Source organism: Astatotilapia calliptera, chromosome 19, assembly GCF_900246225.1.
Source record: "Astatotilapia calliptera chromosome 19, fAstCal1.2, whole genome shotgun sequence".
Lineage (NCBI taxonomy): Eukaryota > Metazoa > Chordata > Actinopteri > Cichliformes > Cichlidae > Astatotilapia > Astatotilapia calliptera.
The window spans coordinates 2,850,176-2,864,655 of NC_039320.1; the positions used below are offsets into that span (position 1 = coordinate 2,850,176).

The 14,480-nt window shown below is 39.3% G+C and overlaps 1 protein-coding gene across 1 annotated transcript; it reads right to left on the reverse strand.

Annotated features, from left to right (window-relative positions):
• Window positions 1–1,214: 1,214 nt before the first annotated feature.
• LOC113012538 (protein LBH) lies at window positions 1,215–13,157 on the reverse strand. Its single transcript, XM_026152808.1, has 4 exons — window positions 12,925–13,157; window positions 5,355–5,433; window positions 3,289–3,463; window positions 1,215–2,267 (listed from the first exon to the last, which is right to left on the reverse strand). The coding sequence occupies exons 2-4, from the start codon at window positions 5,430–5,432 to the stop codon at window positions 2,200–2,202; spliced, it is 321 nt and encodes a 106-aa protein (XP_026008593.1). The 5' UTR covers window position 5,433; window positions 12,925–13,157; the 3' UTR covers window positions 1,215–2,199.
• Between the last annotated feature and the right edge of the window lie 1,323 nt (window positions 13,158–14,480).

A 14,480-nucleotide genomic window follows, 5' to 3' on the forward strand; every position in this document is an offset into this window, starting at 1 on the left:
AGAGGGCAACTGGATTTACCACAGTTTTCCCTCTCCACGGTATGTGTCATGACGAAGGCATTAAATCAGGGTTTACATAAACTTAAACCTAGCTTTAGAGGGGATTTTTCATGTCTTCTACCTACCATTTAAATGGTTTTTGTTGTGCTGCAGGTAGCACTTTTGGATCCTAAATTGTCTTGAGGCACTAGAGACTTTTTCAGCAGTAATGTAGAACACAAAAGAACATTTCTGGAGACTACCTCCGGGTAAGTATTGACTGAGGAAGTCCCCAGGGAACTGCACACCTTGTTGCTTTGATGTTGTTGCATGCCTAGTACCGTTTTGGATAGAATGACTAGCTAGTATGCTCATATTTTACTTTGATTTATGGTCATGGTCATTTCTTTCAGAAATACATCTCAAACTGACAATAAAAAAGAGAGACACTGTATCCCACAAAAGTATCACAAACTATGCAGAATCCGGTTATCCTTCTTGATCCAGTGTGTCAGTTCCTGCATGATCCAGAGAGAATTTTTAGCCTTGCTCAAGACACACAGTCTTGGGACTGCTCTTGTTTGCTGGTTGTTCCGTTTTTTATGAGTATGACCAAAAATGTATTCTTGTAACAATGTATCCAGTGTAAGTCTGCACTATTAATAGTGTACTTCCTAGGGCTGCTCAACCAACAAAAAACTTCAATTCTATAAAACAACTGTATCCCCTTAAGTGGGATTTAGTTGAACTTTTAAGTATTGCCAGTTCTAAATAAAAACAGCGAGCATAAAGTGGAAATAGGAAGAGGTAATGGGTATACAGTCATCTGATAGGGAGTTGGGCCCAGACTCACAGGTGTTTTTGACTGTAAACCATGTTACAAGAGCATCTGCCAGCTTGCAGTCTCCACTAATGTAGTGGGGAAAATCCAGACAGCAAGAGTCCAAGGAGCAGCAATTCGCTCGTTTTGGGAGACCTGCATCATATCCACACAGAGAGATGGAGAGTTGAATCTGACAACCAATTATATCTGTTGAAACCTTTTGTGCTTTTTCCTCCTTCTACTTTCCTCTTTCCATCAATTTAACTTTGAGCTGAGAGACTTTGTGCAGGGATGCAAAAGGTCATCTAGATCTATCAAAAACATCTTACATTTCAAAAATGCATAAATATTTTTGAGAAAGTAACGTAAACTTCACTTTCCCCATAAGCAGTAAAACCACTGGGACCACAAATTAAAGAACATTTCAAAAGGTTTATTACTTGTGCAATAATTTAGGCTTCCAGTATTTTTAAAAAATATGCCTGTGACAAGCAACACACATCTAAAATACACTGGTTCTTTTTACTTCTGTAGTCTGTAACAAAATGGACTGCCTTTGATTTCTTGGGACCATATTGCTCCAATATCTTAAATAAAACAACAGTTACATTCCCTTTAAAACTAAGAAGACAGTGATTACATACTTTAATATTTTAATGAATATTGTAACATCTAATAAAGCAATGGATCTGTTGTGAAATTCTCAAATACTCAAAGCTAATATTACAAAGTTAATAGTGAGACCAAGATCACCCAAACTACAGCAGTCGGCACCGAACAAACAGTGATGTAATCTGCACCTAAATGTAAATACAGTAGCTACCTTTATTAGTAGTAGTATGGCACACATGAGCTAAATACTTAATACAGCATTTAGAAACATCTGTCCAGATCACATGTGCAGATGATTCCGTGGGCATCTGGATGGTGAGGGCTTGGAGCCAGAGAGAGGAAATTTGTTAACTTAATTCAAAATCTATATTTACAAAGCTGGAAATGTCAAAACAGTCATTTTAGACCTGGGAATTCTCAAATTAAAACCTATTGCCAAAACTTTTTTTTCTTGAAAAATGCTTCAACATGCCATCTTTGTCCCCATAAATCTTAGTTTACACATGTCAAAACAAGCTCCATCATTACAGATGTAATGGAAAGATACAGATTTGGGGAAAAACAAAAAAACAAAAAAGCGCCTTCGGCGTCTTTATTCTTAAGGTGCTGAAGTAACTGGCTCCAAGCCCGTGAGCTGGGGTTTGGGAATCTGTTTTCTACCCTTCCTACTCTGTCTCTCTGATCTTTCTATCCGCACATTGCACTCCTCTATCTGACTCGTTTTCATTCATTCCAAGTCTGGATACACTCATAGTAACAGTTTATATCACAGGAAGCGAGTTTGTTCAGTTGGAGTCCTGCATTTCCACTCCTGAAGCTTCTTCAGCTCCACCTTCACTGGACTGCTCCTCATCTGGAAAAAAAAACACATAGAGGATTTTTCATCAGTTTTTCTAACAGGCTACTTTCATTTCTGTGTTTCTGTGCATTTGAAGCTAAAGGTTTAAGATAGAATTAGATGAGAGGATTACTATCGCTATGGTGCGCTCGCCAGCAGCCTGGAACACATGTAGTCTTGTCATCGCCATGAGGTTTAATGCTGCTCTTCTGCTTTCATTTTACAACATCAAGTGCTACTGACAAGAGGTAACCAACCAGAGGCAGGTCCATACTCAGTGGCATAAACTGAGGTAAAAAACTATCCCTTCAAATGACTCGCTGTAAGTGGAAAAAATGTGCTGTTATCCTGAATTGTATGAATTCGTGCTTTGTCCAGGAGCCAGCTGATAAGACAGAGTCGATAACGGCATTCGTTTTTCACCTCACTGATGCATATAATCACGATATTATGGTGGCGCATATCACTGCATGTCTGCTCTTGAGTGTTTCCTCATTTTTGTTCTGCTCATGAAGTAGGAATGACTGCAAAGTGTACACTTAGCATAAAGAACCAATGACAGGAAGCCATTACAGGAAGTAACCTTTTATAGTGATGCTATAAGCAACTGATGTTCATTTCTTAAGGCAAGTCAGGGGAAACTATGCAAATAACTCACTTGTCTCAGCTGCTTGTAGGGCTATATGCCCTTCAGTGCTATATATAAGTTGAAGAATCTTTAACTTATATATATTTGGTGTATTTGTACTTTTGGCACCTCAGTAAGGTGTAAAAATACTGCTGTCACACTATGATTGACCTGAGTAGGATATTAAATGACAACTTTCATTTTGACTTGGAGTCATTTCAATTTGTTGTAGTGGTACTTTTCTTTAAGTGAAGTTTCAGTATATGTACACTTTTGCCAACAGCCAAATACCTTCTGGTCTTCTAATTACGTGCATGTGACTTTTATTTACACAACTTCTTATCAGACCACTTCGAATCTAACTGTGCCAAAAAGCCAAGGCAATGTTAGTTTCTCTTTCCTTTTCACCTTCAGTTTGCTCATCCGTACGCTTTCTCTCAGTCTGGGCGTCTGCAGAGCTCGGATCATCCGGGGGCCAGCGGAGTTCTCCACTCTCCACCTCACTTCCGTCTGTTGGCTCCACGACTATAGAGGGAAGCCTCTTGGACAACTTTGGATACCTTTCATGGGTATCTGGGAAGATCTGTTTAAAGTTTATGTAAGGTTAAAACGAGGGCTTCATATTTGTGGGGATGAAAAGGTCACTGTGGGTACCACATGTGAAAGAACAATAATGCGGTAAAAATTGGATTAAAAAAACAGAAACTGTCTGCATCAGATGGAAGATTTGAGACAGACTTCGTGTAAAGTCTTTGCATGACACTCAGTTGAAGTTTCATAGGTACATGCTTGGATTTAACATAAAAAACATGATGAATGGTAAATGGTAGATGAAGGTCAGTCTGCTCTGACTGGTCGTCTGGCTTAGAGAAAACAAGGAATTGGTTACCTGGTAACGCCAATGCACGAATAGAAAAGCAACCCTGTAACATTGTAACACTGGTTCTTCTAAAGAGCCAGCAGGTCTTTGAGGTTTTCTTCCACTTGCAATGCAAAACTGCCAAAACTGCAGTTTCTCAAATGCCACTGAACAGCTGTTAGTCTATTCAAGTGTTGGCCTTCAGTCATTCAGATACAGGCTATTTTTTACATAAATGTGTCATGGCTATATTTTACTTGATCTACTCTTGATACTTTAATCCTATACTTAGAGAGTTCTTAGGAAATGCATCAGACAAAATTATTAAGCTATAACTTATAAACTGTTTAGTTTATTTTTAACCACAACTAGCACAGCAGATATCTTCTGCCAAAAAAATTGTTGTTTCTTTTTTTATTTCAAAAGGCTTCAAAGACAGTCAGTCTTCTAGCGATCTGGGCAATTTATAGAAATTCAGAAAGAATGCAACATGTGCAGTTGCAATCCTGTTTGCACCTAACCACCTAACCTCAAACTTAACAGCGTTCATTCAGGCTTGTGTTGTGCGGAAAGTGAAGGATTAATGTTTGCAGGTCCAGAATGGAAAGCTGACCAGGGTGCTCATCCACACGTGAACTCGACACATTCATCATCAGATTAACGGAGATGTCTGAAACGGGTTTACAACTAATCTCCCCCCTTTCTGACAACTAAATGCATTTAAATGATATTAAGGCCTAAAGTGATGAATAATTAGGGGTATGGATGTTGTTTTTTCTTGTTCAGTTGAGTTTTGCTAAAAGACAGTCTAAAGAGTTGATAATTTTAAACATGCTTTATTTATCCATTGTCAGCATGCCGTTTAATATTGCTCTAGCTAGCTAACACAGCTAGTTAGCTAGTGCTGGCCTTAAATGACAACTTCTCAGGTCTAACCTCTCCTATGACTTAACTTAAAAATAAAAAGATCAAAAAGAAAAACATCTACATACAAAAACAACGTGGTTCCAAAATGGTCAACAAACCAAAAGGTGACGTCTTGATGACAGCGTCTGAACTTGAAACAAAAAAGGTGGCGCCTCTTTTTTTTTTTAATTTTATTTCCAGTGGAATAAATTAGCCATTCTCTAGGTATTTGAAAGGGTGTAATGTTCATATTTAGTGTGTAACTTCTTCGTGGGACTTCATGTATTACTTTTCAGATATTTCAATGTGGATCAAACAAACATTGTTATTAGCTATGCTGCTAATATGGCTAGTAATTTAAATAACACAGGGAGGAGCTAATAACATGTATTCACTGACTCAGCCATAAATCTAACCACAAGTAATAGTTAATGAAACACATTATGACAAAATATGTTATTTAAACTGTTGATATTATACAGTCAATAATTTAGCTGTCCATTTGTTGGATACGCCATTTACCATTTGTTCAAAGCAGCACTGAGTCCAGCTAATGACCTTTGTCATATCAACCAGCATTTTATGGTTGCTCATCACTTCTGTGACTCACCGCTGTATGCTTTCTGCTTTCTGCTTTCTGCTCAAATCAAACGAGACTGGTTTGAAATTGTCTAATTGCACATATTCGCACACACAAAGCAAAGGATACTGTGGCCTGATCTCCTCCTGCTCCTCCCCCGCTGAAGTCCTCTGTCCCCGGCTCCAGAGAGTTCATCACCTCAGTCATCCTGGAGAAAATCACAAGTCAATAAACTGTCTTCACTTTGTTTCTCTGCTCTTTCCTTCCTTTTTTTGTCTTAAGCTGGGTTATGTGACACACTGTCTGTTCAAGGTTCTCTGATTTTACTTGCACCCTCTGCGTTAAAACGGCATTTTTCACGATAGTTACTTATGTCGAATTTTAGCTTAGGAGATTATTTATAGGACTAATAGGACTAACAGTGTTTCTGGTAATACAGAAGTTTGTTCTAGGTTGATTCACCCCTATTTCTGGCACTAACTGGCTAACAGTAATGGGCAATTAGTGTTAATGGTCACAAACACTAAAAAAAAGTCAGGCAGTGGTGATTAACAAATGCTCAACAATGAAGGCTGACAGCAACGGCTGACTAGCAACTCGATGTGTAACATGTATAACACTATCCAATACAGTCTGATGTACTTTCCGTACTTCTGGTAAACTAGGACCAACATGTTTTATTTCTAAAACAACGGCTATGGAGGTTTCATGTAGCGTTTTCAGTGGCATTTCGTCACGCATGCAAATGACTTCCTCAGTTTCAACTGACTGCAGCTTTCTCCAGCTTTATAAACAGTACATTTGAATAATGACCAAAACTAGCATCATTCCCTAACCACAATTCACTGATTAACACTTCAAGTTCACCAGGAACTTGACTTAGTATATATGAAGGAGGATAAGAAAATAAAAGGTTAGCTTTCTTAGACTGTGAAGTTCCCATCACTATTGCAGGATATTTGAAAGTTGATGTGTGCCGTGAACAAATGTAACTGTATTAGGAGTTAGGGTTTGACTCTCGTAATCCACCGAAGAGCAAACTGGGTTTTATCAGGACACAACAAAACAGAGCAAACACCATCGCCACACAAACGGAAGCCAAGGAAGCGAAAGAGCATCATATCAAAAAGGCCCTTTGTAAATGTGGGTATCCCAGCTGGGTAGTCGTCAAAGCTGGCAAGGCACCTAAAGAATGTTCCAGGCAAGCCAGAAGAGAACAAGGACAACTGTTGCCACCTAAACAAAAGCCTTTAGTGACCACTTATGAGTCAGGCATATTAGAAAAGCTGAGATGCACTTTTTTCAATACAACGCATCTCTGTGGCTTTCTAACCCTAAAACAGAAACACCAAAAATATGTGCACCCCAAGGATTGGGTTCCCGGGGTACAAACAGTAATATAATGTATGCTGTCAAGTGCTAGGGGGATTGGAGGATTAAACAAACTCTGGCTAAGCAGATGGCACAACACAGAAGAGATACCTTGTCAGGCAACGACTCTATTTATACCTAAAGACCAGTTCCCAGTTCGAGCAGGAGGTCAAGGGATCCATTCATGTGAAAAGGGAAAGATCGTCTCTGAACAGAGCCGGGAACCTAAGGATACATCTTTTACCGTCTTACAGTGCTGTGACTGCAGCCATTCCCTGACTCTCTTTGAATGGCACTAATGGCCATTAATCTATAGTCATGACAATTTTTATATAACTGATCAAGTCACTGACGTCACAGCCCATCATGCTAGTTTTGGTCATTATGCAAATTTACTGCTGATAAGGTGGGTAAAGGTGCAGTCAGCTAAGTATGAAGAAGTCACTTGGATGAGTGAGGAAATGTTTCTCGACTAGATGAACAAAGTTACATTTCTGGGTCAGTTAATAATTGTTTCCCCTCCCAGATATTCTACAATCAGCTCTTAGTGGTATTATTGCAAAGTGCAGGTGTTTAGGAACCTCAGCGACTCATGTCAGACCATGTAAAGTCACAGAGGTGCTTAATATGTAACAGTTGCCAACACTCTGTCATCTCAACACTCGAAGGCTGACAGCACTTCAGAGTATTCCAAACCTCCTCTGACATTAACATCAGCACAAAAACTGTGTGCTGGGAGCTTCATGACATGGGTTTCCATCACTGTGCAGCTCTTGTAAGTTTAATATGTAGGTGGCCAAGTACTTTTATCTATATAGTGTGTCTAATTAAATTTGATTAACACTAGGACACCAGGTGTAGGAGTAACTTGTAATATAAGTATGATGATAAAATTGTAATATGCTCCCCATAATAACATGGTACAGCTATTCTGCTTCAATTAATAGAACACAAGATAAACATCTATTATTTAAAAACAATAAATAATGTGTTTAAGTGAAGGAAAAGGTAGCTCTGAAAAGCAGGTGTTTAATATTTATCCAGTGTACTTTACCAGTTCATTAAACTAGCTCTCTCCCCTAACCCTGAGGTGAGTTTCTTTTTCTTCACTGTCATGGAGTCAAGGAGTAATAACTCTGATAAGCCAGGTTTGTTTAGAGTATACCTGTTTTTATACTTGCAATATTGCAAGTATTAGTAACTCTACTGCAAGAAACTACCCAATATATTCCATTATAAATATTTTGGCCTACCAATACTTCACAACTGTTGGGCCAAAAACACTACGAGTGAAAGTTCTGCTACAGTGGCATAGTTTGAATGTAAGCCTTATGATTCAGCGGTGTAAACTATTTCAAGATAGCACAGTTAGTTCCTTATTTTGTAAGAGGGGTGTAAAAGAAGTATTTTCTTCCCCTGCAAGGGTTCAACAAAAAAATGACTTCCCATCTCGTCGTCTTCTCAATAAAACGTTAGGATGTTAGGAGGTTAACGACGGCTTCAGCAGAACCTTTTGGAGGTATGGTCCAAAAACAGGAGAAATGAAGACTGATGTTTAGTATTCACCACACACCGCTTCAACACTACTACTTATAACTGCATCAACCAGCTACCAACATGTTTTCATGTGTTCAGTTCTTTCTTACCAGAATATGATGCTCTCTTTGTTTTAATGGCCCCATTTAGAACAGAACAGATGGCAAAGCAGGTTAGGCTACCTTGAAAAGTCAATAACATAAGAGTGCGCAGTGTCACCTGGTTACTGAGTCAGATCCACCCCTCGCTCAATACTTCTAGTTTCAAAACACCAGGATGGCAAAGGCCACAGCAAAATTGGTGCTTTGAGTGCAGTGAGCATGAACCAAACCAGAAAAGCTGTAGCCAGACGAGCAATGAGCTAAAACTTACAATCAAGCTCCGAAAGCTGGAATTTGATACTTATACATATGTTATATCTGGTTTAACCGCTGTTATGAGCAGCAGACCACAATGCAAAATTATACCACCCTTCACCTCTGCCGCATCTATGATTTTGTTAAGTTGAAACACCTGATTACAGACTATAATGCAAGCCTGATTCTGTTTTTATGGAGATATTAAGACATCACTCCTTATCCATTTAATAACATCCAAGTACAGCGTTCTGGTTGGTGGTGAAGGGCAGACTTTACGTGTGATAAGTTATCAGAAACACCACTTTCCATACAATCAGACCGGCAGTTCCTGTTGCCATGGGGACGAGCAATTGAGATTTTATTCCTCTGATTGTCTGAGTAGTGCACTTTGCACACAAGGCTGAGGGCTGATTTGGGGGTATTCATGTGTGCCGTTATGCAGCAATTACCACCATCAGGACGGGGTTGTGCAGTTTGTGAGACTTCTCTGTTAAACCTGGAATTGCTGCTGCCCTTCATCATCGTTTCCGTGAAGAGACAATGCAGCCTTTATTCCTCCTCTGAGGCTCCTATTGTTCCTCTGGAGGGAATCTGTGCGGTCACTCCAGTCAGTCTTATGTTAAAAAACAAAAAAAAAAAGCTGTGTTGCTCTCTAGGTATCAACTGGAGAGGCCTGTGGAGCTCTGCGCATGATTTCAGTCTGATCTTGTTTCGAAAAGTGCACTCACTCTGCAGGGATGTGAAGCGTAACAGACACAAGAATTTAAATGTTGCTGCCAGGCGTGACGCTTCAGTCATGCCTTTTTTTTGGTAGCGGAATAATTATTTCTTATTTGAGTCATTAGGTCTGAACAGGATTATCCATGTGTTAATGTCTTTGTTCACAGGAAGCTACCTCACTTCTGCCTCAGCAGAGACATGAACTGTTAAGATGCTTTTCAATTTATGCAACAAAAGAAAAAAACAAGTATTAAGAAACAATTAGGGCTAAAATTAAAGTTTATTTCTAAATATTTGATGTGATTTACATTATTTAAATACAAGAAAGTTTTAATCTATAAAATTAAGCAGTATTAATATGTTTTGATTTTACTGCCTCTGTTGGAGATGGAGCTGCAGTGATATGTTGCCTTACTAATAAACAGAAATATAAGAAAAACTTTTGATTATGCAAAAAAGTCACTATTATCACGAGTCAAGCAAAAAATCTATTTAGTGCATTTCCTCATCATAGATGACAGTAAATCTAAATGTTTCTGGATAGCTGGTTAGACTGTTTAAATGAAAGAATTAAGGTATTTTTTTACTATTACGTCATTACTGGAAATAATAATTGTCTTGAGTGGGGTGCAAGTTTAATTCTTGCCACAAAAATCATAAAGGTCTAAGATTTATCCAGATCATTTACTTAAAGGAATTAGTCCAGAATTTCCTAGGTGTAGAAAAATCTTTTACCAGCTCTTTATCTTCTGTAGGATATTAAAGGTTGATGGGAATTTGCCTAACCAGTCTACATGCACATTGTGGACTTGGAGAGCGAATTCTCCTGGGGATCCTGTGGGGCTACTTTGGAAGGATGGGGTATCTGACCCATTGTTACAGCCCATTAGGTTGCTGTACAACCACAGTGAGAGTTTGGTCCATATTGGCAACAACAGTTCAGGATCATTCTTGTTTGTGTTGGACTCCTCCAGAGCTGCCCTTTGTCACTGATTCTGTTCATAATGTTTATAGACAAAGTTTCTAGGCCATGTAAGAGAGGGTCTCCCCTTTGGTGGTTGCAGGATCTCTTTTCTACTTTTTGCAGATGATGTGACTCTGCTGCCTTTATACAGAAAAAACAGTTTCTGTTTTTTCTGTATAAATTCTGTATAAACTATTTTCTGTATGGTCAATTATTATAAAAGGGCTGACAAATGTCATTTCAAATTGCAACAAACACCAGTGTGTTTGTTGCAGCAAACACACTGGTGTAGTTTGCTGCAACAAGAATAAGAATTAGCACTTCAGAGTCTGAAGCCATGAATTTTAGTAGGAAAAGGGTGGACCATCCACTCTGGGTCAAGAATACGTTGCTACCCCAGGTGGGTCTTGTTCATGAGTGTCATTGTGCCATGTCTCAATCAATGTAGGCGATGGACCGCTTCGTTGTGGTGAAGTGAGAGCTTAGCGTGAAAAGAAAGTTCGATTTACCAGTCGATCTACGTTCCTACTCTCAACTACGGTCAAGAGCTCTGGGTCGTGACTCAAAGAATGAAACTGTAGATACAAGTGCATACAAGTGGAACAGTTTCCTCCGAAAGCTGGCTAGGCTATCCTTTAGCGATAGGGTGAGGAGTTCATTCTGAAGGGACTCAAGAGTAGAGATGCTACTGTTCCACATCAAAAGGAGCCAGTTGAGGTGGGTTAGCACATCTGACTAGGATGCCTCTTGGATGCCTCCTACACAAGGTGTTCCAGCATGACCTCTCCAGGAAGAGGCTCCAGGGCAGACCTAGGGACACACTGAAGATTTTATACCCCTTGGTTGGCTTGGGAACATCTCAGTGACTTCCTCTGCATGAGCTGGAGGAGGTGACTGGTGAGAGGGAGGTCAGGGTTTCTCTCCTTAGACTCCTGCCCCCTCATCCCAGACTCAGATGAGCAGCAGAAAATAGATGAATGGATGGATTTAGAAAAATCTGGATTTGCAAAGTCACTACCAGCTATTGCAATTCTGTCAAGTAAAAATGGCACCATTCTGCAGGCGGCATCAACAGTATCATTACTACATGATGGTTGTGTACTTCCACCAAAAAGTCAAGATGCAGTTTTCATCTGTCTCTGTTCAGAATTGACCTTTGACCTTTTGGATGTAAAATGTCACTTTGTTTTACACTCTCAGTCAGTCAGTGTGAAATTTCGTTGCTGTTACTTATATGAAAAATATATTTTGTAAGGTAAAAAAAAACCTCTGACCACCAAATTTTCATCAGGTAAGTGCACATAGGGGTGGTCGCAAATAAAGATTCCTTTATGGCTTTCAAGACAAAAAAATGGGAAAAGATGGATGGATACAGGTATGGATGGATGACAACCCCATTACATAATGACTATTGCCACAATTGTTACCAGTGCACATGAATACAACCGTAAAAGAAATGTAAAGCAACAGACTGCATTAAAAAAAGGATAATTTTGTAATTTTCCCCAAGTCTCGCGTTTGTTCTCAGTTTCAGGATTTTTTACTATTCTCTACTAATAATGGCTCAATCTCCTACCGGCTGGCTCTACCTCACCGTCACCACATTGGGTAGGATGCTGCATTTCATGTAGCAGTTATGTAGATTTCGTCACTTGGAAGGCTCAGTGAGCCTCTACTCCAGAAAGAAATCCTCTTCATTAGCGTTAAAATAACAGAATAAGGTTTGGAGCCTGATGTTCCCACCTCCTAGTATATTTTAAATGCCTGATTTCAATGTGGACTAGACCCAACATCTTAAGAAAGACAAGAGCCACTGTCTCCTGTTTTATCATTTCCATTTACGTTTTGGGTGAAACGGATACGTCTGATGTCAGGGATAAAAATTCCTCTCGCTCATGTCCATCAGTAGATTCATCGTGGTGAAGACTGTCCAAACTGTCTTTTCCCAGAGGCTGTTCAGCAGCAGTCACTTGAACTCCACAATTTCATTTTTGCAGATATAAAGGTGTATTAAGGTGGAATGGCTTCTCCGCGCTCTCCTCTCTCATCGCGCCAGCTTCACTTCAAACACCTTTTCCATTTCTGCTATTAAATCAGAGCCAGAAGCAGCAGCACCTCCTCAAATGCAGGTTTGCTGCAGAAATCCAGCAAGTTTTCACAACCCAAGGAAAGAGGAAAAATCCAACCCGCGGTCAAAAATAGTGATGCTCTCTCTCTCTCTCTCTCTCTCATACAGCTTACTAAAAACACTCCACTGCTCAGTTTCAGTTGGAAATCAATGTGATTTCTCCAGTGTTTGCTGCCCTAATTCACATTTCCTGTTCTAGTTTTTAAGGCGCACTCAGCTGATGCTTTAATTATTGTTATTAATATTATTATTATTATTATTATTATTTAAATAAAACTGGTATTTAAAATATACACATTGTGCTGTATTGGAGCAGAGGTTCATCTGCATGATATACAACAGGTAGGTAGTAGATTTACACGATTAAAACAGCTCGTCCTACACGGAAACGGGCTGATTTGCGCTTTTCTGCCCGCAACCCCAAACTCCAGTTCAGAAAGTCTCTGCAAAACAGGTTTTGTGATTTTCCTAAACCTCCGAGGTGCACTTTAGATTAGTTACATAAACAGTAATTTAGTTACTTTTAGGAAAAGTGAATTAAGCTACTTCTAGTAAGGAAATAAAGAATGAATGGGGCTTAACGCGTCCAAGTTGGCTAAAATGCGGATGAAAGCTTCGTACCTGTCTGCAGGCTGATCCAGTGTCTCAGAGCAGGAGGCTCTCCGTCCTCAGCTGCCTCATCACACTGATATTGCTCCTGATGCTGCTGCTGATGATGATGATGGTGATGATGATGATGACGATGATGATGCTGACTGTTGTGGGCGACAGGCGGAGGGGCACGCAAGGCTCTGTGGTAAAGTTACCACTCGCAGTCAAGTGTTCAGAGCCTGCGCATTGAAGCGGAGCTAGTGCTGCCTTCAAAGCCTGTCGGGAAAAGGCGGGCTATCGAGAGAATCTCGTTCAAGACTGTATGTCAAAAAGTACGTGGGCACCTCTGCTTTACATTTTATGTTTCTATTTTTTGGTTATTACATTCCTGAAAATAACTGAATAGCAATAAATAACTACTGTATCTAAGTAATAATAATAATAATAATGATAATAATAACTTTTAAAATACCCAAAATTAGTATTATTCCACAGAATGTGTAGCTTTTTGTTTTTGTTTTGTTTTTGGGTGGGGATGGGGGGGGGGGGGGGGGGTAATCAAAATTAGGGATGCCAAACATAAGGCCCACGGGCCAGAATCAGCCAGGGAAAGACTCCAATCCAAGCAACTGGAAAGCTTTTGGAAAATGTCAAAGAGATTGAACTTAACTGTATTATAGTTTAACAGCTTTTCCTATTGATGCAGATGTCCCCCATCGCCATGCATTGCCGTAGTAGTTAAATATTAGATAAAATAGCAGAAAGGGTTTTTACCCTTTTTTACTCTCTGCTATATTTATTATGTTTGAGACACCCAGGATATAAAATAAGTTTGGCATTCCTGATGTAGATGGTTTAATGTTTCTGAGACTTAAATAGTCACTGCAAATAGGTTCAGTGTCTAGATGAAAGATAGACACCAGTAAGTTCTTTTAAAAGAACATGGTTTTAAAATAAATTTGGAAACAACTTTATGATGTACATATTATTGATACACATGTCCACATACGTGTAGTTGATGTTTCTTAGATGACAAAGAAAAACGACTTGCAAGACACATTCGTTTCAAATTTCCTACAAGAGTCTGTTGGATATTTCCATTTGACAAACTATGTTTTAATTAGAGTTGATGAATATTTTGATGCTGTGAGACACATTTATGGCCAATGTGTGATTAGGGTCTAATTTTATACACATGCAGTTTCTCTGTGAAACACAGGACGCGAGAAACCTGCACCAGCAATAATTTTAACATCGTTTCCGGAAGAAAGAAGGAAGTGACGGGACGCTCTTGAAGGCAGCACATAACAATTCGGTGAGCGTAGACAACGAGTGAGTGCTTGATAGTTGGCACGCTATGGTGTAATTGTAAGGTATACTGATACGTTTTACATTTTCAAAGTTGGAGTGGAAGAAGCTTTTTTTTCTTGTTCTGTATATTTCATGATATTTAAATGAGGTTTGTGAAGGAATTTCAATTGCTGTAAAAAAGGCCATAACAAGGAAATCTGTAGTTAAGCTAACACAGAAGTTTCACACTGTGCACAGGGACTTATTCACACAGTAAACTGTGAATTATCTGTATA

Bases quoted from the DNA above. Each gene is read 5' to 3' on its own strand.
- LOC113012538 (XM_026152808.1), bottom strand. From the start codon at position 5,432: ATGACTGAGGTGATGAACTCTCTGGAGCCGGGGACAGAGGACTTCAGC. The intron at 3,464-5,354 runs GTATCCTTTGCT...AACTTTAAACAG, and splicing joins CAGGAGGAGATCAGGCCACA to ATCTTCCCAGATACCCATGA. The intron at 2,268-3,288 runs GTGAAAAGGAAA...TTTTTTTTCCAG, and splicing joins TACGGATGAGCAAACTGAAG to ATGAGGAGCAGTCCAGTGAA.